A 26,894-nucleotide genomic window follows, 5' to 3' on the forward strand; every position below is an offset into this window, starting at 1 on the left:
AGATGGAGGTAAGGTGGAGAAATGGAGGTAGGGGGGAGATAGGGTGGAGGTAGGGTGGAGAGATGGATTTAGGGTGGAGAGATGGAGGTAGGGTGGTGAGATGGAGGTAGGGTGGAGAGGTGGAGGGCTATAGAGATGGAGGTAGGGTGGAGAGAGGGAGGGGTAGATACATGGAGGTAGGGTGGAGAGATGGAGGGGTGGAGATCGAGGTAGGGTGGAGAGGTAGAGGTAGGTTGGAGAGATGGAGGTAGGGTGGAGAGATGGAGGGGTGGAGAGATGGAGGTAGGGTGGAGAGATGGAGGGGTGGGGAGATGGAGGTAGGGTGGAGAGATGGAGGGGTGGTAGATGGAGGTAGGGTGGAGAGATGGAGAGGTAGAGAGATGGAGGTAGGGTGGAGAGATGGAGGTAGGGTGGAGAGATGGAGGGGTAGAGAGATGGAGAGGTAGAAAGATTGAGGTAGGGTGGAGAGATGGAGGGGTGGAAAGATGGAGGTAGGTTGGAGAGATGGAGGTAGGGTAGAGAGATGGAGGGGTAGAGATGGAGTGGTGGAGATGGAGGTAGGGTGGAGAGATGGAGGGGTAGATAGATGGAGAGGTAGAGATGGAGTGGTGGACATGGAGGTAGGGTGGAGAGATGGCGGTGTAGAGAGATGGAGGTAGGATGGAGAGATGGAGGGGTAGAGAGATGGAGAGGTAGAAAGATTGAGGTAGGGTGGAGAGATGGAGGGGTGGAAAGATGGAGGTAGGTTGGAGAGATGGAGGTAGGGTAGAGAGATGGAGGGGTAGAGATGGAGTGGTGGAGATGGAGGTAGGGTGGAGAGATGGAGGGGTAGATAGATGGAGAGGTAGAGATGGAGTGGTGGACATGGAGGTAGGGTGGAGAGATGGCGGTGTAGAGAGATGGAGGTAGGATGGAGAGATGGAGGGGTAGAGAGATGGAGAGGTAGAAAGATTGAGGTAGGGTGGAGAGATGGAGGGGTGGAAAGATGGAGGTAGGTTGGAGAGATGGAGGTAGGGTAGAGAGATGGAGGGGTAGAGATGGAGTGGTGGAGATGGAGGTAGGGTGGAGAGATGGAGGGGTAGATAGATGGAGAGGTAGAGATGGAGTGGTGGACATGGAGGTAGGGTGGAGAGATGGAGGTAGGGTGGAGAGATGGAGAGGTAGAAATGGAGTGGTTGAGATGGAGGTAGGGTGGAGAGATGGAGGGGTGGAGAGATGGAGGTAGGGTGGAGAGATGGAGAGGTAGAGATGGAGTGTTGGAGATGGAGGTAGGGTGGAGAGATGCAGGTAGAAGTGTATAGCCAGGCCCTGGTTTCTGAGGAGCCTCTAACTTAATCCCTCTCTCATTCTCTCCTCTACTACTCCTCTTTCTTTCACATACACACACTCTCTCCCTCTATGAGAGGGCTGTGGTCTGGAGCTCAGGGATAGACTGATGAAAGAAGGAGGGGCTGGGGCTGCAACTGGAAACATTTACATTTACATTTAAGTCATTTAGCAGACGCTCTTATCCAGAGCGACTTACAAATTGGTGCATTCACCTAATGACATCCAGTGGAACAGCCACTTTACAATAGTGCATCTACATCTTTTAAGGGGGGGGGGGGGGGGCAGAAGGATTGCTTTATCCTATCCTAGGTATTCCTTGAAGAGGTGGGGTTTCAGGTGTCTCCGGAAGGTGGTGATTGACTCCGCTGTCCTGGCGTCGTGAGGGAGTTTGTTCCACCATTGGGGTGCCAGAGCAGCGAACAGTTTTGATTGGGCTGAGCGGGAACTGTACTTCCTCAGTGGTAGGGAGGCGAGCAGGCCAGAGGTGGATGAACGCAGTGCCCTTGTTTGGGTGTAGGGCCTGATCAGAGCCTGAAGGTACTGAGGTGCCGTTCCCCTCACAGCTCCGTAGGCAAGCACCATGGTCTTGTAGCGGATGCGAGCTTCAACTGGAAGCCAGTGGAGAGAGCGGAGGAGCGGGGTGACGTGAGAGAACTTGGGAAGGTTGAACACCAGACGGGCTGCGGCGTTCTGGATGAGTTGTAGGGGTTTGATGGCACAGGCAGGGAGCCCAGCCAACAGCGAGTTGCAGTAATCCAGACGGGAGATGACAAGTGCCTGGATTAGGACCTGCGCCGCTTCCTGTGTGAGGCAGGGTCGTACTCTGCGGATGTTGTAGAGCATGAACCTACAGGAACGGGCCACCGCCTTGATGTTAGTTGAGAACGACAGGGTGTTGTCCAGGATCACGCCAAGGTTCTTAGCGCTCTGGGAGGAGGACACAATGGAGTTGTCAACCGTGATGGCGAGATCATGGAACGGGCAGTCCTTCCCCGGGAGGAAGAGCAGCTCCGTCTTGCCGAGGTTCAGCTTGAGGTGGTGATCCGTCATCCACACTGATATGTCTGCCAGACATGCAGAGATGCGATTCGCCACCTGGTCATCAGAAGGGGGAAAGGAGAAGATTAGTTGTGTGTCGTCTGCATAGCAATGATAGGAGAGACCATGTGAGGTTATGACAGAGCCAAGTGACTTGGTGTATAGCGAGAATAGGAGAGGGCCTAGAACAGAGCCCTGGGGGACACCAGTGGTGAGAGCGCGTGGTGAGGAGACAGATTCTCGCCACGCCACCTGGTAGGAGCGACCTGTCAGGTAGGACGCAATCCAAGCGTGGGCCGCGCCGGAGATGCCCAACTCGGAGAGGGTGGAGAGGAGGATCTGATGGTTCACAGTATCGAAGGCAGCCGATAGGTCTAGAAGGATGAGAGCAGAGGAAAGAGAGTTAGCTTTAGCAGTGCGGAGCGCCTCCGTGATACAGAGAAGAGCAGTCTCAGTTGAGTGACTAGTCTTGAAACCTGACTGATTTGGATCAAGAAGGTCATTCTGAGAGAGATAGCAGGAGAGCTGGCCAAGGACGGCACGTTCAAGAGTTTTGGAGAGAAAAGAAAGAAGGGATACTGGTCTGTAGTTGTTGACATCGGAGGGATCGAGTGTAGGTTTTTTCAGAAGGGGTGCAACTCTCGCTCTCTTGAAGACGGAAGGGACGTAGCCAGCGGTCAGGGATGAGTTGATGAGCGAGGTGAGGTAAGGGAGAAGGTCTCCGGAAATGGTCTGGAGAAGAGAGGAGGGGATAGGGTCAAGCGGGCAGGTTGTTGGGCGGCCGGCCGTCACAAGACGCGAGATTTCATCTGGAGAGAGGGGAGAGAAAGAGGTCAAAGCACAGGGTAGGGCAGTGTGAGCAGAACCAGCGGTGTCGTTTGACTTAGCAAACGAGGATCGGATGTCGTCGACCTTCTTTTCAAAATGGTTGACGAAGTCGTCTGCAGAGAGGGAGGAGGGGGGGGGAGGGGGAGGAGGATTCAGGAGGGAGGAGAAGGTGGCAAAGAGCTTCCTAGGGTTAGAGGCAGATGCTTGGAATTTAGAGTGGTAGAAAGTGGCTTTAGCAGCAGAGACAGAAGAGGAAAATGTAGAGAGGAGGGAGTGAAAGGATGCCAGGTCCGCAGGGAGGCGAGTTTTCCTCCATTTTTCCGCTCGGCTGCCCGGAGCCCTGTTCTGTGAGCTCGCAATGAGTCGTCGAGCCACGGAGCGGGAGGGGAGGACCGAGCCGGCCTGGAGGATAGGGGACATAGAGAGTCAAAGGATGCAGAAAGGGAGGAGAGGAGGGTTGAGGAGGCAGAATCAGGAGATAGGTTGGAGAAGGTTTGGGCAGAGGGAAGAGATGATAGGATGGAAGAGGAGAGAGTAGCGGGGGAGAGAGAGCGAAGGTTGGGACGGCGCGATACCATCCGAGTAGGGGCAGTGTGGGAAGTGTTGGACGAGAGCGAGAGGGAAAAGGATACAAGGTAGTGGTCGGAGACTTGGAGGGGAGTTGCAATGAGGTTAGTGGAAGAACAGCATCTAGTAAAGATGAGGTCAAGCGTATTGCCTGCCTTGTGAGTAGGGGGGGAAGGTGAGAGGGTGAGGTCAAAAGAGGAGAGGAGTGGAAAGAAGGAGGCAGAGAGGAATGAGTCAAAGGTAGACATGGGGAGGTTAAAGTCACCCAGAACTGTGAGAGGTGAGCCGTCCTCAGGAAAGGAGCTTATCAAGGCATCAAGCTCATTGATGAACTCTCCAAGGGAACCTGGAGGGCGATAAATGATAAGGATGTTAAGCTTGAAAGGGCTGGTAACTGTGACAGCATGGAATTCAAAGGAGGCGATAGACAGATGGGTAAGGGGAGAAAGAGAGAATGACCACTTGGGAGAGATGAGGATCCCGGTGCCACCACCCCGCTGACCAGAAGCTCTCGTACCATCAGCTAACACAGGAAGTTACAGGGAGAGGAAGTCAATGTCACTGTCTACTGGACGGGGAGCGGGCACTCTGAATTTCGCCCCCGTCGATCCAAGCAACAACAGGAGCGTTCATTCAGTTGGCCTCACATGTCTCTGAAGCTCAATTACCAAGACAAACTCAGCCTAACCTAATAGTGTCTGGGTCTGGGCAGACGTACACCAACCTAACCCTCCTCTGGTCCTTCTTCTGCTGCTTCTCTGGAGGACAGCCTCACTTAGCTCTTTATAGGCTACTTTTAGATACTAAACAGCTTAACCAAGTCATAGGTTCTCTCTCTGTCAGACAGCACTTTTCTCTCTCTCCAATGTTTCTCTTAGACATCTCTCTCCATCGTTGCTTCCCTCTCAGCTTGGCAGACAGTGTTTGTTATGAGGAACATACTTACCCAAGCCGTGCTATGAGCTTCATGGCAAGCAGAGAGTGTTGGTTTCCAAGTTTAGAGGATCACTCTAACAGACTCTTGTCTTTTATTAGACTGCTGCTAGAGAGATGGCTTCTGAGAAGCCCCTGATCCATCCACTGCTGATTTATGCATCAATTGTTTTACACCTCTGGCTGAGATGCAGGGTTTGTGTGTGTGTGTGTGTGTGTGTGTGTGTGTGTGTGTGTGTGTGTGTGTGTGTGTGTGTGTGTGTGTGTGTGTGTGTGTGTGTGTGTGTGTGTGTGTGTGTGTGTGTGTGTGTGTGTGTGTGTGTGTGTGTGTGTGTGTGTGTGTGTGTCTGTGTGTCTGTGTCTGTGTGTGTGTGTGTGTGTGTGTGTGTGTGTGTCTGTCTGTGTGTGTGTCTGTGTGTCTGTGTCTGTGTGTGTGTCAGTGCAACTGGCAGAGATGGAGTGCCTGAAAGCCACATATGGTCAGATTTATATTGATAAGCCATTTATAGTGATGGGAAGGCTGAGTGAGGAGATTTTTCACATACTACTGACACACTCCTATGAGGGAGAGAGGGATTTTATGTGTGTGTGTGTGTGTGTGTGTGTGTGTATGTGTGTGTGTGTGTGTGTGTGTGTGTGTGTGTGTGTGTGTGTGTCAAACTAATGCTGATATAGGACCACATCCAGCTGTGTATCAGCCAAGGCTGATACAGGGGCAGATAGCTGAAGTGTGATGATAAGGAGGTAAACCCAGTGATTGAGAGGGAGTTAACTGATCTGAGTAGTATGGCAGGTGACTGACTCAACTGAGATAGCTCATAACTCATGATGCCATTGTATTGCATTGAACAGGTGTGCAGATGAGTAAGTTAACCCAAGAAAGTGAGAAGGAGAGTGAAAGAGAGAGAGATTGAGAAAGCGAGCAGTTATTTTCCTCCCTCTGTCTCAGACTGGTGCAGCAAGTCCTGTCCCCTCCAGGCAGCGCAGCCATACTAATATTCCCAGAGTTCAGAGGGCCACAAATCTGCTCGGCACATGGAAGGAGAGGCGCTCCAGCACGTATAAAAGGCACATACCTCCAGTGCTTACTCTGCCCCTCGGGCCCCCAGCTCCGGCCCCGCCTCATATAACGGCCCAGCAGAGAGAGAGCAGGGTGTACAACTCCGTAAAGCCTGCCCGCCTTTGAGGCCAGTGGGCCGGGTCGGGTCAGACAGAGCCAGGGGGGACCAGACAGAGAGGCACGGACCAGGCTAGGTCAGAAGGCCCCAGCGCGTGTCACGACTCTGGCCCTGCATGATAACACAAGGCCACACGGCCAGGCCCAATAAAACCACTGAGGAACAGACAGGATAAAGGGCTGCATTGAGCAGGTCTGACACAGCCTGCTGCCCATCACATAAAACAAGTGTTTAAACAAATAGGCTACCCAGCCATGAGCTAATTCAACACGTCAAATAGGGAGACGGGCAGAAGAGGGACTAGAGTATCGCCAGCAGACAGTGTGGTGAACAGAACGCATTGTAGATTTAATAAGAGGATGTGGTAGAGCAGCAGAGAGGCAGGCAGGCAGTCCTCTGTTAGACCTAGTGAAACAGATTGAGGTTTTCTTCCACTGCCTGCCACAGTTTGTTTGGTTAAGTACACAAGGGGCATAACGACATGAAACCATGGGAGAACTAAGCCACTGAGTCACAGTAAGACTAGTGTGACTAAGACAAAAAACATATTAACACATTGTGCTTTGTGGTCTGCACTTGGACAGAGACAGAGTCCAATGACTGGAGAGATAGAGTGAGTGAAAAGGAGAGAGTGAGAGGGATCAGCCTTGTTGACTCTTAAATGGTTTGCAATGCAAACACGTTTTCCATTCCTTTAATGCATGCGAGTGACACCAGAGTAGGGGATATTTCCCCACCACCATTCCGTTTGCATGACAGCTCAGAGCCAACCTCTGCTCCCAGGCCCCACACACATCTGTGTCATTCAGCCTCGGGGGACAGGATTCCTCTGGATGGATGGGGGGGTTAGTGTTACCAAACACATGACAATGAGTCACATGGCCCTGCTGGTGTGTGTGTGTGTGTGTGTGTGTGTGTGTGTGTGTGTGTGTGTGTGTGTGTGTGTGTGTGTGTGTGTGTGTGTGTGTGTGTGTGTGTGTGTGTGTGTGTGTGTGTGTGTGTGTGTGTGTTAAGACCGTAACATTACCATTTGGAGAGACTGTCAAGTACTTTATCATTGAGAGATAGAGATTCCCTTTCCTGTGTCACACTCCTTTGCATTCGAGGATGTGTGTGTGTGTGTGTGTGTGTGTGTGTGTGTGTGTGTGTGTGTGTGTGTGTGTGTGTGTGTGTGTGTGTGTGTGTGTGTGTGTGTGTGTGTGTGTGTGTGTGTGTGTGTGTGTGTGTGTGTGTGTTGTCCTAAGTGTATTAGTATTCAGAGATGCTTCAGGCCGTCACAGGCCCTTAGCCACTCACTTGACGGCAGGAAAAACACATGTCAAAATACATTTAAATTGAGCCTGATTGCAGGGCCTGCAGTTGGCTGCATTTTGACAAACGACTTTAATAGGTCAGGCTTCACTCCCTGCATACTGATGAGCATCTGGATAGCTGGAGAAAGAAACGGGGGGAGAATCTAACTATCTCTGTCTACTACTGTACAGGACAGCAACAGCCAGCACTAACTACAGTCGCTAAGAGTAGACAAACTTCCCCAATGTGTAGGAAAACAATTTTTATTTGATTATGTTCTCTTTGCATGACGTCTTCTGCATTCTTTAGGACTCAGGCAATTCCAGTCTATTGGATCATACATTGATCAGACTTTTCAGATGACGCATGGGCTTTTTCCTCTCTTTCCTCAATCAGATTCAGACAGACACCTCTGGGCTCAGACACTGCTGGAGGGTTGGTGCTGGAGCACTCTCCCTTTTACACATTTTAACAACCTGTCACCCATCTGCACAGCTGGGCCTTTTACGGCTCCATTCAGACCGAGGCCTGTCTCTGTTTCTGTCCTGAGCAGCACTAGAGCAGGGCCTATACTGCTGGCCTAAGGGCCTGAAAGGGGCTGGTTTCGAAACTGTCAGACTCAGAGAGAAAGGAGAAGAGAGGAATGGAGAGATGTCAGTGCCCCAGTGCCATGAGAGAAGGAGAGCATGAAAGAGAGGGAGAGGGGAGGAAAGAGAGAGAGGAAATCTCCAGCAAAATGTGGGCAGCTGTGCTCATCAGGCTGGATAGATGGGGAAAGGAACTGCTAGACGAGTCAGGGAATCTGTGACATTTCAAGGAAGAGAGAAGATTCTGTAGTCTATAGTCTGCAGGACAGAAGGCTGTGAGGTTCTTCACTTCCTGGTAAGTGGATAGGGCAGAACTTCAAGAGGTACTTGGTGTGAACAGGGCAGGTCCGTGCTGTTCTGACGCACTAGTAGAGACCATAAAATGCTGCCCCCCGCAAAACTAGAATAGTTCCAGTAAGCAAAATAACATTGAAAAGACATCTAAAATACATGTTTTCCATATGTTTAAAATACATATTTTCCGAACATTGAAAAATACTTATTTCAGGTACATTTTTGGTTCTGAATGAAAGTTGAGAAGACTAGGAGACAGAAGAGAGAATAGGAGACAGACTGCGGCTGGGGAGAGAGAGAGGCAGCAGGAAACAGATGGGACTCCGATGGTTTAGTGATCAGCTTGATCTCAATCAGTAGGAAGAGAGAGCAGAGCACCATGGGCCGTGTGAAGACCTAATGTATGTGAGGACTGGAGTGAGAGAGCGAGAGTGAGAGAGACAGAGAGAGACAGAGAGAGAGACAGAGAGAGAGAGCCAGAGAGAGAGAGAGACAGAGAGAGAGACAGAGAGAGAGAGAGAGCGAGAGAGAGAGACAGAGACCGAGAGAGAGAGAGAGACAGAGAGAAAGAGAGACAGAGAGAGAGAGAGAAAGAGAGACAGAGAGACAGAGAGAGATAGAGACAGAGAGAGATAGAGACAGAGAGAGAGAGAGAGAGAGAGAGAAAGAGAGACAGAGAGAGATAGAGACAGAGAGAGATAGAGACAGAGAGAGAGAGAGAAAGAGAGACAGAGAGACAGAGAGAGATAGAGACAGAGAGAGACAGAGACAGAGACAGAGACAGAGACAGAGACAGAGGGTTGGTTGATGGTATCCTTAATGAAATGATCAAATATATAGACAACAAATTCCAATTGGCTATACTAAAACTATTTAACATCGTCCTTAGCTCTGGCATCTTCCCCAATATTTGGAACCAAGGACTGATCACCCCAATCCACAAAAGTGGAGACAAATTTGACCCCAATAACTACCGTGGAATATGCGTCAACAGTAACCTTGGTAAAATACTCTGCATTATCATTAACAGCAGACTCGTACATTTCCTCAATGAACACAATGTACTGAGCAAATGTCAAATTGGCTTTTTACCAAATTACCGTACAACAGACCATGTATTCACCCTACACACCCTAATTGACAACCAAACAAACCAAAACAAAGGCAAAGTCTTCTCATGCTTTGTTGATTTCAAAAAAGCCTTCGACTCAATTTGGCATGAGGGTCTGCTATACAAATTGATGGAAAGTGGTGTTGGGGGTAAAACATACGACATTATAAAATTCATGTACACAAACAACAAGTGTGCGGTTAAAATTGGCAAAAAACACACACATTTCTTCACACAGGGTCGTGGGGTGAGACAGAGATGCAGCTTAAGCCCCACCCTCTTCAACATATATATCAACGAATTGGCGCGGGCACTAGAACAGTCTGCAGCACCCGGTCTCACCCTACTAGAATCCGAAGTCAAATGTCTACTGTTTGCTGATGATCTGGTGCTTCTGTCACCAACCAAGGAGGGCCTACAGCAGCACCTAGATCTTCTGCACATATTCTGTCAGACCTGGGCCCTGACAGTAAATCTCAGTAAGACCAAAATAATGGTGTTCCAAAAAAGGTCCAGTCGCCAGGACCACAAATTCCATCTAGACACCGTTGCCCTAGAGCACACAAAAAACTATACATACCTCGGCCTAAACATCAGCACCACAGGTAACTTCCACAAAGCTGTGAACAATCTGAGAGACAAGGCAAGAAGGGCATTCTATGCCATCAAAAGGAACATAAATTTCAACATACCAATTAGGATCTGGCTAAAAATACTTGAATCAGTCATAGAGCCCATTGCCCTTTATGGTTATGAGGTCTGGGGTCCGCTCACCAACCAAGACTTCACAAAATGGGACAAACACCAAATTGAGACTCTGCATGCAGAATTCTGCAAAAATATCCTCCGTGTAAAACGTAGAACACCAAATAATGCATGCAGAGCAGAATTAGGCCAATACCCACTAATTATCAAAATCCAGAAATTCTACAACCACCTAAAAGAAAGCGATTCCCAAACCTTCCATAACAAAGCCATCACCTACAGAGAGATGAACCTGGAGAAGAGTCCCCTAAGCAAGCTAGTCCTAGGGCTCTGTTCACAAACACAAACACACCCCACAGAGCCCCAGGACAACAGCACAATTAGACCCAACCAAATCATGAGAAAACAAAAAGATAATTACTTGACACATGGGAAAGAATTAACAAAAAAACAGAGCAAACTAGAATGCTATTTGGCCCTAAACAGAGAGTACACAGTGGCAGAATACCTGACCACTGTGACTGATTCAAACTTAAAGAAAGATCCACAAAGAATTCGAAAACAAATCCAATTTTGATAAACTCTTATATCTACTGGGTGAAATTCCACAGTGTGCCATCACAGCAGCAAGATTTGTGACCTGTTGTCACAAGAAAAGGGCAACCAGTGAAGAACAAACACCATTTGTAAATACAACCCATATTTATGCTTATTTATTTTAACTTGTGTGCTTTAACCATTTGTACATTGTTACAACACTGTATATATTTAATATGACACCCGTAATGTCTTTATTGTTTTGAAACTTCTGTATGTGTAATGTTTACTGTTAATTTGTATTGTTTATTTCACTTTTGTATATTATCTACCTCACTTGCTTTGGCAATGTTAACACATGTTTCCCATGCCAATAAAGCCCCTTGAATTTAATTGAATTGACAGAGAGAGAGAGGGAAAGAGAGAGAGACAGGAAGAGGGAGAGAAAGAGAGAGAGAGAGAGAGAGAGAGAGAGAGAGAGAGAGAGAGAGAGAGAGAGAGAGAGAGAGAGAGAGAGAGAGAGAGAGAGAGAGAGAGAGAGAGAGGAGAGAGAGAGAGAGAGAGAGAGAGAGAGAGAGAGAGAGAGAGAGAGAGAGAGAGAGAGAGAGAGAGAGAGAGAGAGAGAGAGAGAGAGAGAGCAGCCCAGAGCCTAAGTCCACATGTATTACCGACTAATGCAACCAGACTGCACACTGGATCAACTGGCCACCAGCCACACCACATATACAGTAGGCTACACACTACATACAACACACACACACACACACACACACACACACACACACACACACACACACACACACACACACACACACACACACACACACACACACACACACACACACACACACACACACACACACACACACACACACACACACACACACACACTTTGTCATGTCAAATTTCCTGAGGTTTATGTGGGTCTTGTTATGCAGGGCTCCCTTGAAAAAGAGACTTTGGCCTCAATGGGACTCCCTGCCTAAATAAAGTTAAAAGTTATTATTTTATTTTTTTTACACACACAAACAAACAACAACTATACACACATGTGCACACTAGACTTCCGATGGCCTGGAGGAATAGCTACGCTAAACGTGGGGGTGTGGCCCACTCAAGACCACATGCCTAAATAAAACAGGAACATAATACGTTGGTGTTTTTTCATGCTTGTGGTCTTGTGTGGGCCACACCCCCATGTTTTGCATAAAAGTCTATGGATACACATTGGCAAGCACAGACGCACACAACAATATGCCTCGTGCAAATCAGCAGACTTCATAAGGAAACATTAGTGACATGTCATAGGGATTGATAGATATACCACTCTGTAATAAATAGCTTTCAATTTGTTAGGGTATAAATCACTCCAGCAGGTAATTACGTCGGACATCTTTCACTTTTATCGTGCAAACAGATCAACCTCAATAAAAGTTAGTGAGAACCAAGTCAGACCAGTTTGTCTGTCAACTGATTCATGACCGTTTTAGACTGGCCTACCGTGAGTCACTCTCTCTCTCCCTCGCTTACGTGTACATTCACACCGCTGCGCAGGCATGTTCCCGCTAAGTGCCATTGTAATAGTGCAGCATGAAGATAAGGGGGTCAATGTACACTGCCTGTTCGATATCAGGCTATGGCTGTAAAGTAGTCCATAAATGTTGTAACTGAATAGATTCATTTATTGAATATAAACAAAACTGCACAGTCAAAACCACATACCTACAATTCACTACATTACTACCAATGTAGGTCTATAGACCAAGGGGCTGTTGAGAATAATTCTGTCATCAACTCCCCTATCTATTAATAAATAAACAAACTCTTATACGTCACCAAACATCGAACAACTTCCTGTGTGCATGTAGCTGTATGTAAATGTACATGACCTAATGTCACACCTCCATATGAGAGGAACAAGTCCGGGCTGAATCACCAAGCGTTCTCCAGGCTGGCCAAACATATGAGCACATCGACCCAGGACCAGGAGAGCCTGCTAGAGCCTGGCCGTATAAGCACCCCTCAGGGACAGGGCCTCTAAATAAATTAAATACAGCCAATCAATAGGGGGAGTCTGATACCGGAGCTCTGGACACACAGGTGGCCTAACACTTCATAAGACAGAAGCCTGGGAGGGAGAGAGGGCGAAGGCCAGAGGCAGATAGATAGATAGATAGATAGATAGATAGATAGATAGGGAGAGAGAGAGAGAGAGAGAGAGAGAGCGTGAGAGAGAGAGAGAGAGAGAGAGAGGAGAGAGAGAGAGAGGAGAGAGAGAGAGAGAGAGGAGAGAGAGAGAGAGAGAGAGAGAGAGAGAGCAGAGAGAGGAGAGAGAGAGAGAGAGAGAGAGAGAGAGAGAGAAGGGGGGGCTGCTCTCATGACAGTAATTTTTTCAGTGGCTGGGAAGCCAAACCTGCTTGCTCTCTCTCTCTCCTACAGAAAACAGACATCCATACCCTCTGCTGTACAAACACACACCTTCTGTAGAACTGTGCTTGCACTACTACACATACCTACACACACACAAAATGGTTCTGTACAGACGCAGCCAGGCACGAGTGTGAATGCACTTCCTGAAGAATTCCAACCGACAGCCTTTGAATGGCACGGCCCGTCGGCACAGCGTGTGTGTGTTTAAACAAGCCAAACAAGGGCAAGCGCTCCAGCACACCGTGCTCCAAGCAGACAATCACAAGCCAGCTGGCCCGGCATCCCATCAGCCAGAGTGGAGTTGGAGGACAATAATATTCCCAACAAATGAAGACTGTTGTGAGCTCTGGCCAGGGGGAGGAAGGAGGGCCTGAATCAGCACGCTGGCAAACATTCAAGACAGCAATTCTATCGACATGAGAGAAATGACTCCCAGAAACAGCCCATAATATTGACGTTTTGTGGCTCTTTGCCTGTCCGGTGTACTGAGGCGTTTGAGGGGACGCCTGATAGACTACCAGAAGAAGGCAGATATAAGAGACAAGCCACTCCCTTATCAACAAAGCACCTGTGTTTGAGGCTGTTGCTCCACAACCTCCAGTGAACCTTGCAGTCAGCAGCAGGTTGTTGCTAATGTGAGACTTGGAGAAACACTCACATTCTGCATCTGATGCACATGAGCTAAAATGGATATTCCCGTCTTTCAATGACAAAACTCCTCAACACAGGTGAAAAACTAGGTTACACACACTGACCTATAGAGTACAGTAATCAGTGGTTAAATTGGGATTTGGGAGGTGGGGGGTCCTTAGTCCAAGGAAGGCAAGCATATACCACAGAAACCCTGGATGGGAGACAAAAGACACATCTCCTTCAAATTTTGATATTTGGTTATGTTGACAACCAAACACAATTCAGTTACACTTTTGCTAACTTGTCGACAAGTTAACAAATTATACGTTCGATTCACGTCTCCGTCTAAACCAAAAAGTTATAGGATTAAGCCAGTGGCTCACATGAAACTGTCCAAGCATTAGATATCCTTTAAATGTTTATATTTGGTTGCGTTGTCAACCAGGCAACAATTCAATATTACTTTTCTCATTCAGGAAATAGCCTAAAGTTAAGGCTATCTTACAAACTGATTTAACAGTATTTATTCAACTTTAAAATGAGTAGCACATTCATGGGCATATTTTGTGGTTAGCCTCATGTAACTATAAATGTCTTCTTATGTAATCATAGAAAGTGGGCATGTTCAAGACAGCATGCAAAGGTCGCAGGTCTGTGGAGAGCTTCACAATTGCTATAATAATCTGTGCAGAATCTCGAACAGCAATGATCACTTGCACTTTGTACTTTTAATGTGATCTCATCTGCAATCCAGGTCATTTGGTTGTGCTATTAGATGAAGCACAGTGAGAACACATTATGTTGTTGTACTGTATGAATACAACACATTTGACATTGTATTCCCATCTTTTAGATGGTTGAAAGCATAGTGATAACACATTGGTAATTCAACAAACTTCTGGCTGTTTTTTTGAGTGGCTGATTAAAGGCTGAAAGCTCCTTGATCTATATCTCAAATATTACCCCAAATTCCACGTTTGATTTACATGGTGTGTCCAGTGGGTAGCAACATATTGATGATGACTTGAATGTCCCAAAAAAAAACATTCCACTGGCACTCAGCCAACAACGGATCATGCACTGTGAATATAATGTAGGTCTATCTGTTACACCTGACCAGTGTGAGCCTACATTTAACCCCGGTCCTCCCCACACATTCAACCCCATCGGCGCCATAGACGAGCGCCAGCGAGCATAACTCATACTGCTGCTAAATACTCCAGTTCTAAAATGGTATATTTGACTCATTTCTTGGATTTGAGAATTAAATGTTGCCTAGTAGAAAGCTCCGTGATCCTCCTCTTTTAACAGTGGCCTAAAAACTGCTTTCAAATGTGTGTTTTCCCACTACTGCATTAAGAATGTTGTACAGTAACTGGGCATGTGTAGCATAATTCTCACCTTATGCGGCACTCACCATTTGAATGCGCCTCGAGAGGAATCTTATGTTCTTGCATAGAATACTGCAGGCTAAACAACTCAATAGGTCAACTATTCTACTATGGGTTTGTCTTACTTAGCTGTTGCTTACTCATGTTTTTGGCTGTGGAAAATTACATGTGGACAACAATTTTTCATTAGATAATTCAAATAACCAAAGGTATTCAACTCCGCCTGACTCTCATTTTGGATCATAGTTACCGGGTGTCGAACCCGGCCCAATTTAACCCCTGACAGTAATAACAGACAGTCAGCTCACACTCACTCAAAATTGAAGGGTTTTCTATGCATGCAGGCAAAGTACCTTTCACTGCAGTGCCAATGATGTCAGAGGGAGTCTGTTAGGTAGCCAATTAATTATCCTGTGGTATGGCACACGATGCCCTCTGGGCCAACTAATTAGGTACTGACAGCTAGGAAGAAATCTACAGCTGCCCGAAGGCCTGGATGGGCTACAGGACTGAGGCTGCATGGGACTGCAGAGGGTTGCATGGGGCTTGGGCTGGGGATGCATGGAGGTGAGGATAGAGGGCTGGGGCTGCATGGAGGTGAGGATAGAGGGCTGGGGCTGGGGCTGCATGGAGGTGAGGATGGAGGGCTGGGGCTGCATGGAGGTGAGGATAGAGGGCTGGGGCTGGGGCTGCATGGAGGTGAGGATAGAGGGCTGGGGCTGGGGCTGCATGGAGGTGAAGATAGAGGGCTGGGGCTGCATGGAGGTGAGGATAGAGGGCTGGGGCTGGGGCTGCATGGAGGTGAGGATAGAGGGCTGGGGCTGGGGCTGTATGGAGGTGAGGATGGAGGGCTGGGGCTGCATGGAGGTGAGGATGGAGGGCTGGAGCTGTATGGAGGTGAGGATGGAGGGCTGGGGCTGGGGCTGCATGGAGGTGAGGATAGAGGGCTGGGGCTGCATGGAGGTGAAGATAGAGGGCTGGGGCTGCATGGAGGTGAGGATAGAGGGCTGGGGCTGGGGCTGCATGGAGGTGAGGATAGAGGGCTGGGGCTGGGGCTGTATGGAGGTGAGGATGGAGGGCTGGGGCTGCATGGAGGTGAGGATACAGGGCTGGGGCTGGGGCTGCATGGAGGTGAGGATAGAGGGCTGGGGCTGCATGGAGGTGAGGATAGAGGGCTGGGGCTGCATGGAGGTGAGGATAGAGGGCTGGGGCTGCATGGAGGTGAGGATAGAGGGCTGGGGCTGCATGGAGGTGAGGATAGAGGGCTGGGGCTGCATGGAGGTGAGGATAGAGGGCTGGGGCTGCATGGAGGTGAGGATAGAGGGCTGGGGCTGGGGCTGCATGACATTGAGGCTGGGTAAGGGTAAGAGCATTGAAGTAAGTAGGAAAGTAAGTAAGAAAGGGGTTTAGGCGATAAGGTAGAGTGACCTAGGGGAAGAGTGAGAGGTTGGAGGGAGAGGGGGATGAGGGGCTGAATGAAAAGATATCAGTGGAGGGATTGAAGGCCTGGAGACAAGGGGAATAGGGCAAGTAAAAGCGTAGAGAGCTGAGAAAGAATCTGAGAGTTACACAGTGAAGGTGTGAGTGGTTATGAAGGAGAAGGGTTGGGGGAGAGGTGCAGGTAGATGGACACTGAGGTGAGGGGCCATGGAGAGGGACACTGAGGTGAGGGGCCAGGGAGAGGGACACTGAGGTGAGAGATTATACTGCTCAGTCCAGTAGAACAAGTCATTTGACCTCTGTCAGCTCTACACAAAGACAGGCAGAGCCCTCTGGCTTGGCGCATCCCCCTCAAACACACAGCAGAGTGCAATGTGGGAGCCGAGCCCAGAGCCATGACACACAGAGCAGAAACATTCTAACACACCAATCACTGCCTTCAGGGAGATCCAGCTGTTAGACACACACACACTGCATCTCTTCCAGAGGTGTAAAACCTGTGCATAAATCAGCTGTGGATCAGGGCTTCTCTGAAGTCATCTCTCTTACAGCAGTCTGGAAAGGTTGGGATCATCTCAACGCTATTAAAGGACACGTGTCTGTTATAGTGGTCATCTAAACATTCTCTCCACTACAGTACAAAGCTTATGGGAATCAGATAAGCTCAGGACAGCTGGCAATAGCGGAGCTTCAGAAGGAGAGCTCAGGTCTGATTGGCAGTGACAGTATGAACCCACAGACTGCATGGACCTGATCACTCCTCAACAAGCCTGTTCAGAACTCCCTCAGAAACAGGCCGCATGATGAAATCACTGACTGACTGACTGACTGACTGACTGGATGGATGGATGGATGGATGGATGGATGGATGGATGGATGGATGGATGGATGGATGGATGGATGGATGGATGGATGGATGGAAGGAAGGAAGGAAGGACGATGGATGGATGCATAGAGCAGTCATTTACCTTTCAGTATGGAAGCAGATGCTCTACTAGCCTAGCTACAATGTTACAGGACTCTATGAATGCTCCTGGGAAGCAGATGGAGACATGAGTCAGCCTTTCACCAGTTCCACAGCCAGTGGGGTGTGGTGAGAAAGACTGTGTTACTTACATAGTCAATGTTTTATTTTTTCTTCTCCATTCGACATTTTAAAAAATGACATCATTGTCTGACCCCTGACCCCAATGGGCTGTTCCAGATGTTTCCAGATGGCGATCAGCTGTTAGTCGAGCTTTTAGCTGAGCTAAACTAAACAGACATGTCAGCAGTGCTCTCCCAGGCTGGTGGGGGCCTACAGGGCCAGAGAACAGGGACCAGGGCTCTCAGCCTGCAGCAGGTGCCACCATCTGGCCAATGTCACAGCACTATAGCCTCCAGAGAACAACTAGGCCAGGGGTTCTCAAAGTGGGGTACGCAGAGGTTTAACAGATTAAACTCATTTTGGCCAAGGGATCCGTGGAACAAGTTTAGAGGGTATATTACAATACAATACAATCTAATATTACATACAATTTATGTTCTGAACACTGGGCAACATGGGCCTGGGAGGATCACTGGGATATTGGTATCTATAGTGCTCCACCAATTATACATTTTTCAACTTATTAATACTTATTGTATATTTTTTTTACATAAATGCACCATAATTTAAAGCTAGAATCCTTAGATGCTACATCCATTTTTGGTATGGAATAGCATGATACACCCAATGATTCATAAAGAATATAACTTATGAGCATAGTTCAACTGTTATACCCCATCACAACCCAAAATATAAGCTTGTTTTACACCAATGTTTGTAAACAATGTAGATGGTTAAAACTATAATTTTGCTATCATGGATGGTCAGTCCTTGCATCCATAGCTCTGTCTATGAATTTGAGAGTGGTTATTTCGCCAGGCCCATTCCTTCAGCTTTTTACCAAAACAGAGGAGTGTGGAATTGCAGGAAATTAGCTTGAAAACTGCTACATTTTATCACTGACACCAAGAGGTGGGTCTTTAAAATGTTCCTTCCCAGGGCCCGAGACTTGGTTCCTCCGGCCATGCACTGCCGAAGTAAAACTCCTTCAATAATATTTCTATCTCACTCGAGTTATAAGGGGTCCCTGATGAATTTGCTATCGCAAAAGGTCTCCCCGAACCCACAAAGTTTGAGAACCCCTGAACTAGGTTACACATCCATGCTTCAGAAATACAGGAGCTTACCTCCAGAAAATAATTTCAGAAAAATATTACCCTAACCCTAGACCTGACCTTAACCTAACTCTTATTCTAAACCTGAACCTAACAATAACCTTAGCAAGCAGTTGCTTATCAACAGATCGTTTGTGGATAGTATGACCATCTGTAGAGTATCTACAGATGCACTATCTAAATAAAGTGTGACCTATTCTAGATTGGATTATTCTATGTTATTCATTTTCAAATCCATGCAGTAAAAATGTTCTTTGAAAGGTGCCCAGGCAAGAGCACACTATTAATCAATTTGACATTCAATTCAACATATGAATTGGCTGAAATTGAAACAGATGGCCATGTGATGATGAGAAGGATGAGAGCAAGCAGGATGAGAGAGGGAGGAGAGAGGAGTGTAACTAAGCAGTTTCCCCTCATGAAAGAGTAGTTGCACTGTTAAACAAGTGTGAGGTTAACCTCTAATTACAGGGTTCTCCCTCCCAACGTCTCTCTACAGTGATAGAGATTTACAGTATTCATCCTCTGCTCTCCCATCCCATCCCCCCATCCTCAGGTGATAAAGCCCTGGCATGGTGGAAATTGATTCCTTCAGCCTCTATGCCTCTATAGCTTATATGACCAGATTCAGGAAATTAGGCGTATGTCGCAAGTCACAACTTCACAGGAGAGCTGTTTGAACATAAAACTTTTTTTTTTTTATCAAAATGCATTTTTTGGTAGAAAGGCCTTTTTGAACATGTGAACTTTTAAATTATTTATTTATTTCACCTTTATTTAACCTGTTTGGGCTGCAAGGGGCAGTATTGAGTAGCCAGATAAAAGGTGTCCATTTCAAACGGCCTCGTACTCAATTCTTGCTCGTACAATATACATATTATTATTACTATTGGATAGAAAACACTATCTAGTTTCTAAAACCGTTTGAATTATTTCTCTGAGTGAAACAGAACTCATTCTGCAGCACATTTCCTGACCAGGAAGTGGAAAGTCTGAAATTGATGCTCTGTCCTTCTTCCTGCCTATAAATGGGCACAAGATCTATTAGTATACATGCACGTCATACACCTTCCTCTGGGTGTCAAGAGGCTGTGAGAGAAGAAATTAGGTGATTATCTTGGTCTGAGATGGAACACATCATCTTGGAATGACGTGTCCCCAATTTTCGGTACTCTGAAGAGCGCGAGCTGGACAGTGGGATTGCCTTTTGTTTAGCTGCCGTTATAGGTGACTACAATATCCGGCTTTGATTTTATTTGATACATGTCACCATATCATCGTAAAGTATGTTTTTTCAATATAGTTTCATCAGATTATTGAATTTTTTTCGGGAGTTTTGCCATGTTCCGTTCTCTTCCGTTTGTTGACATGGAGAGTGTCGTGCCACCCGGCTAGCGCGCTTGCTAAATGAAGAGGGAAAGTTGCCGTTCTGAATCCAAACAACGACTGTTCTGGACAAAGGACACCTTGTCCAACATTCTGATGAAAGATCAGCAAAAGTAAGAACCATTTTATGATGTTATTTCATATATCTGTCGTAGTCGCCGGCGCCCAAGTATTTCTGGCTATTGTGCTAAGCTAATATAACGCTACATTTTTTTTCCGCTGTAAAACACTTAATAAATCGGAAATATTGGCTGGAATCACAAGATGCCTGTCTTTCATTTGCTGTACACTATGTATTTTTCAGAAATGTTTTATGATGAGTAATTAGGTATTTGAAGTTGGTGATGGTAATTATTATGGCTGCTTTCGGTGCAATTTCTGACTGTAGCTGCAATGTAAACTATGATTTATACCTGAAATATGCACATTTTTCTAACAAAACATATGCTATACAATAAATATGTTATCAGACTGTCATCTGATGAAGTTGTTTCTTGGTTAGTGGCTATTTATATCTTTATTTGGTCGAATTTGTGATAGCTACTGATGGAGTAAAAAAGTGGTGGAGTAAAAAAAGTGGTGTCTTTTGCTAACGTGGTCAGCTAATAGATTTACATATTGTGTCTTCCCTGTAAAACATTTTAAAAATCGGACATGTTGGCTGGATTCACAAGATGTGTACCTTTCATATGCTGTATTGGACTTGTTAATGTGTGAAAGTTAAATATTTAAAAAATATATATATTTTGAATTTCGCGCCGTGCACTTGAGCTGGCTCTTGTCATAAGTGTACCGACGTCGGGCTTGCAGCCAGAAGAAGTTAACCAGGTAAGCTAGTTGAGAACAAGTTCTCATTTGCATCTGCGACCTGGCCAAGATAAAGCATAGCAATTTGACACATACAACAACACAACTTTCATGTGCTTTAATATCAAACGTGTATGCCATCTGTAAATATGAATAAAATTGTTAAATTACGAGCCTAGTTGTTAGCCAAAGAAAAAGTGAGCAACCTTCCCGCTAGCCATGAATGGCTGAGATAATGAGTGGGCAGGACATGCTGAGAGATGAGTTTGGATTGGCCTACCATATAGCATCTGTCTATTCGAGCTGATTAATATGTTTAGGTAATCGTGTTTAGGTAATCGTGTTTAATGTGGCTTTAAAAAAAAAGTATTGCTTAGTAAACTGCATAAACATAATGTCAAGTTAAAGTGTACTGTTAGCTAGATAACGTTATGGGTATGCTCTCCACTTTCTGGAGGACCGAGTTTTGAAATCAGTGGAATTCGAGTATGATACCTAAGGAGATAGAGAAAACACCTGTCTGGAATACATTGTCAAACTAAGACAAACCATGCATGACATCAGACAGGAGATGCGTCCAACCATGATGTATACTGGTAAGATTTTCAGATATTACACATTTCTAATTTTGACAGAAAGTGGTTTAATTTCAAGTGTACTGTTAGCTAGCTAATGTTATGTGTATGATCTTATTCTTCGTATCTCAGACACATTTGCTTGATTAGTTATAGCCATAGAACCTGGTGGTTAGCTACCTACAGATTCATGTAGGGTAGTAACGGCATGAGTTGTGTTTATGGTCCATTGTTTAGCTAGCTTGCTACATGTCTTAACAAAAGACTCCACTCTAATTTTGACAAAGTATATTCATTTCAAGTTAAAGAGTACTGTTAGCTAGCTAGCTAACGTTAGCTGGTTGACTTGCTAACTAATGTTACATCATGCGTTGGGATTCATTGTTTACCTATCTAGCTACATTTTTTAACAAAAGACTCTCGTCTTAGTGTGCCAGAGCGCAGAATAACTGATGCATTTTTGAACGCTAAACACTCGTTGAATATGTCCGGTGTCAGTAAACGTCGGCGACAAAGTGTAATTCAATTGTTGCCAGCAGCACAGGTACAGTCACCAACGCTCTGGATAATGTGAAAAAGCCTAACCAGCTCTGCTAGGGTGAGTAAAATGGTCAGATTGGGGTGTTCTCTCATTATGTGTCTGGAAGTAGCTAGCCAATGTTAGCTTGAGTCCTTGACTGTAGTTGTGAGCTTTCGGAACAACCCTACTTATTGGCCAGATCGTCCTGAACGCTCTGAACGCGAAACCACAGATAAAGTGATAGTGCGAGTAATGTTCAGTGAGCTGTTCTCTCTCTCTGAGATGGGTTGGTTTGGATCAACCCTTAAAGTGATGGGTGGGGCTAAGGCTTAAGAGGGTGGGAACGATGCTGAATGGGTGTAGACAAAGAAGGGCTCTCCAATAGTAGTATCAAAACATGAAAGACAGTTTTCTCAAAAGTGAGTTTACAAGTTGATCAACTTTCAAAGCAGATTTACTTTCCCATTGTTTCCTCAACTGTAGTGTATGATACACCATTTTGTATCTCTGAGTCTCTACTTTTATCCAATGTAAATAACAGAAATTCAAATGTTGCTAAATAAGACCGAATCCAGGTGGTGAGTCACATATTGCTTTCTTTCTTTCTTTCTTTCTTGACCCCCCCTCCAGTCTCTCCTACTCTCCCCCCTCTCTCCTCTATATCCCCCACCACTCTCCTACCCTCTCCCCCTGTTCTCATTCTCTTGACCGCACTCCAGTCTGTCCTACTCTCCCCCCTCTAGATCCCCCCCCCGCTCTCTGATTCTCTGGGTTCCTCACCAGGCCCACGGTCCTTATTGGAAACACATGTGTGGGGCCCGGATAGTTTTCTGCTTGGATTGAGCTAATCACGCAGAAAATTGTGGGAAGCAAACATAGCCCCGAGACCTGGAGAGATATGCTCATTTCAGACCGCTAACGGCAGCCATGTTGGTCACGTCCACACCACCGACCCTGACAACAATGATCAGCTCAAACATAACTGTCTCCTAGCCTTGGATAATAGAATAATAGATATAAAAAACCATGTCAGAGTGGGAGTATTTGCTGTGAATCCCTGTGTCCTGTGTGTGTCTGCTACAAACAGATTCCCTCTGGCCTAAAGGCCTGGGTCTGATGAACACTGACATCCAGCTAGGGTGTCCCTGCAGCTTCTCTGAAAGGTCAAATGCCTGAGAAATCGTTGAGATCTGGTCAACAATCAGAAATGGATAAAAAAAATAATAATCACTGCATTCTCTTCAGTTTGGGTGTAATACCCATCAATGGGTAGTAAGACACATAGTGCAGGCTAATGTAGATGTAAAGTACATACTTTCTACGCTCTCATCGTGGTCAAATACAACTGTCATCTTTGAATGTCAATAAGCCTAAATAGAACACCACCAATGCACATAACTACAGCAGTGATGCAATAGATACAAATATTAATCAGTGTTTGGTTATCCTAGCACATGAAGTACCTCTCTAGAAGGACAGCAACGTTGGTCAAGTCAGTCCTCACACAATCACCCCACATACTTCACTAATACTGCTGATACTGAAGCCCTTCAGAGAGTCCACTATATCAACACACAAGCACAAACACGTATGACAGTCTGGGACTGCTTTATGAATCACTTCCCTGATGGGGAATACTCTGCAGCAAAGTCAGAGACACATAACCATGAGATGTATGATCCATGGGTGCCTGTGGCTCAACCTCCTATGGATCATCATGCTCCTCTCCTCATCCAGCTGAACACAACCATGTCCTGTCTCCCAGCCAATGATAAGACTCTGGGCCTTGGCCCTGTACAAGGGGTGTCTGTCTGTCTCCATCCTGCCTGTGTACTCATCCAGAATCCACCTCCTCATCCAAGTCTATTAGTCATCAGTACCTCTGCTTGTTGTTCTAGCGGAGGCCACGAGGCTTGTTCTCAGATATACACCAGGAGCTGTAGAGGAGCACCTGCCAAACTGCATCCCACTGGGAGTGTGTGTGAGGGGAGTGTGTGTGAGGGGAGTGTGTGCATGTGAGGGGAGTGTGTGTGAGGGGAGTGTGTGCATGTGAGGGAAGTGTGTGTGTGTGTGTGTGTGTGTGTGTGTGTGTGTGTGTGTGTGTGTGTGTGTGTGTGTGTGTGTGTGTGTGTGTGTGTGTGTGTGTGTGTGTGTGTGTGTGTGTGTGTGTGTGTGTATAGCACATAGCACACAGAACCTCATCCATAGTCCTGCCAAACACATTAACCAGAGAGATTAATGACAAAAGGAGAGGGGAGAGAGATAGGCCTACATAAACTGATATCATAAACTCTCATCTCTAACCAAGGCAAAACTCGGCCAATAATATCCAATGTGAGGGTTCTGAGTGAGACGGAAACAATTAGCCCCATACTACCACTCAGCTGGAGAGCAGTTTAGCACAGACTTCTAGAATCTGTTAAATGGGTTAGGCTACCGACAGAAGTCTGTTAATGGGTTAGGCTACCAACAGAAGTCTGTTAAACGGGTTAGGCTACCGACAGAAGTCTGTTAATGGGTTAGGCTACCAACAGAAGTCTGTTAATGGGTTAGGCTACCGACAGAAGTCTGTTAATGGGTTAGGCTACCAACAGTAGTCTGTTAAATGGGTTAGGCTGCCAACAGAAGTCTGTTAATGGGTTAGGCTACCGACAGAAGTCTGTTAATGGGTTAGGCTACCGACAGAAGTCTGTTAACGGGTTAGGCTACCAACAGAAGTCTGTTAATGGGTTAGGCTACCAACAGAAGTCTGTTAATGGGTTAGGCTACCAACAGAAGTCTGTTAATGGGTTAGGCTACCAACAGATGTCTGTTAAACGGGTTAGGCTACCAACAGAAGTCTGTTAAACGGGTTAGGCTACCAACAGAAGTCTGTTAAACGGGTTAGGCTACCAACAGAAGTCTGTTAAACGGGTTAGGCTACCAACAGAAGTCTGTTAAACGGGTTAGGCTACGAACAGAAGTCTGTTAATGGGTTAGGCTACCAACAGAAGTCTGTTAAACGGGTTAGGCTACCAACAGTAGTCTGTTAAACGGGTTAGGCTACCAACAGAAGTCTGTTAATGGGATAGGCTACCAACAGAAGTCTGTTAAACAGGTTAGGCTACCAACAGAAGTCTGTTAAACGGGTTAGGCTACCAACAGAAGTCTGTTAAACGGGTTAGGCTACCAACAGAAGTCTGTTAAACGGGTTAGGCTACCAACAGAAGTCTGTTAAACGGGTTAGGCTACCAACAGTAGTCTGTTAAACGGGTTAGGCTGCCAACAGAAGTCTGTTAAACGGGTTAGGCTACCAACAGTAGTCTGTTAAACGGGTTAGGCTGCCAACAGAAGTCTGTTAAACGGGTTAGGCTACCGACAGAAGTCTGTTAATGGGTTAGGCTACCGACAGAAGTCTGTTAACGGGTTAGGCTACCAACAGAAGTCTGTTAATGGGTTAGGCTACCAACAGAAGTCTGTTAATGGGTTAGGCTACCAACAGAAGTCTGTTAATGGGTTAGGCTACCAACAGATGTCTGTTAAACGGGTTAGGCTACCAACAGAAGTCTGTTAAACGGGTTAGGCTACCAACAGAAGTCTGTTAAACGGGTTAGGCTACCAACAGAAGTATGTTAAACGGGTTAGGCTACCGACAGAAGTCTGTTAAACGGGTTAGGCTACGAACAGAAGTCTGTTAATGGGTTAGGCTACCAACAGAAGTCTGTTAAACGGGTTAGGCTACCAACAGTAGTCTGTTAAACAGGTTAGGCTACCAACAGAAGTCTGTTAATGGGATAGGCTACCAACAGAAGTCTGTTAAACAGGTTAGGCTACCAACAGATGTCTGTTAAACGGGTTAGGCTACCAACAGAAGTCTGTTAAACGGGTTAGGCTACCAACAGAAGTCTGTTAAACGGGTCAGGCTACCAACAGAAGTCTGTTAAACGGGTTAGGCTACCAACAGAAGTCTGTTAAATGGGTTAGGCTATGAACAGAAGTCTGTTAAATGGGTTAGGCTACCAACAGAAGTCTGTTAATGGGTTAGGCTACCAACAGAAGTCTGTTAATGGGTTAGGCTACCAACAGAAGTCTGTTAATGGTTTAGGCTACCAACAGAAGTCTGTTAAACGGGTTAGGCTACCAACAGAAGTCTGTTAATGGGTTAGGCTATGAACAGAAGTCTGTTAAGGGGTTAGGCTACCAACAGAAGAGTAAAGGTTTCAACAGGACATACATTTAATCGTTAAAACAAAATGAGTATTCCTGAGACCAGTTCATTTCAATGTGTAATACAGGCTATAGCTTTCAGTCCAGAAAGTGAGTTAGTAAAGGCTTTGCAAATTCCATCATTTTGACCATGCAATTCCATTCTATGTTTCATCCAATGATGCCTTTTTATGATGTCTCTGATCTCATTCTATTGGCCTACTTAGTGTGGTTTCTGATGCTCTTTCAACATGGATAGCTTCATGTCTACTCCCTCCAAATACCTTGGTACACATGGTTAGTGGGTTATAAACATGGGGTGCTAATCCAGGTGGTGATGGTGAGTCAGCTCAGGCCAACTGCTCCAGCGGGGCTGGATTATCAGACAGAGCTGGTCCCAGCAGGGTGGAGGTTCTAAGGGAAATGAGGAGGTTGTAGTGTGAAGGTTGGTTCCTCCTTGCCTGGTAGGAGCAGCATGCAACAGCTGTGTCTCCTCTCCCTCAGCCTGTCTGCACGGGTAATACCAGCTCCAAATATGTGCTGACACCAGATACCTCCCCAAACACACATGGTCGCCTCACCCCACACACACCCACACCTCTACCATCCGCTCTCTCTCTCTCTGTAAGAGGTGCGTAACTGGCTACAGGGAAGTCAGGCGCAGGAGAGCAGAACTGGGTAATAACCAGAGCAGTTTAATGAGACAAAACCGACGGCACCCAGAACAACAAAATATGGGTTGAAATATCCCGTAGCAAACCAGTCTATAATGCACATACACGTTACAACAAACAATTCCACACACAGACATGAGGGAACAGAGGGTTATATACACGTCACGTAATGAGGGAATGTAAACCAGGTGTGTGGGAAAACAAGACAAAACAAATGGAGAATGAAAGGTGGATCGGCGATGGCTAGAAGA

At 46.4% G+C, this 26,894-nt stretch overlaps 1 protein-coding gene across 1 annotated transcript in view; it reads right to left on the bottom strand.

Annotated features, from left to right (window-relative positions):
• Nucleotides 1-26,894, bottom strand: part of LOC129815108 (S-adenosylmethionine mitochondrial carrier protein-like) — an 83,133-nt gene that overhangs the window by 16,239 nt on the left and 40,000 nt on the right. Inside the window, exon 6 of the mRNA XM_055868482.1 lies at nucleotides 12,511-12,528. Within this exon, the coding sequence (XP_055724457.1) occupies nucleotides 12,511-12,528 (18 nt within the window). The remainder of the gene's footprint in view (nucleotides 1-12,510; nucleotides 12,529-26,894) is intronic.

Source organism: Salvelinus fontinalis, chromosome 18 (assembly GCF_029448725.1).
Source record: "Salvelinus fontinalis isolate EN_2023a chromosome 18, ASM2944872v1, whole genome shotgun sequence".
NCBI classification, from domain to species: domain Eukaryota; kingdom Metazoa; phylum Chordata; class Actinopteri; order Salmoniformes; family Salmonidae; genus Salvelinus; species Salvelinus fontinalis.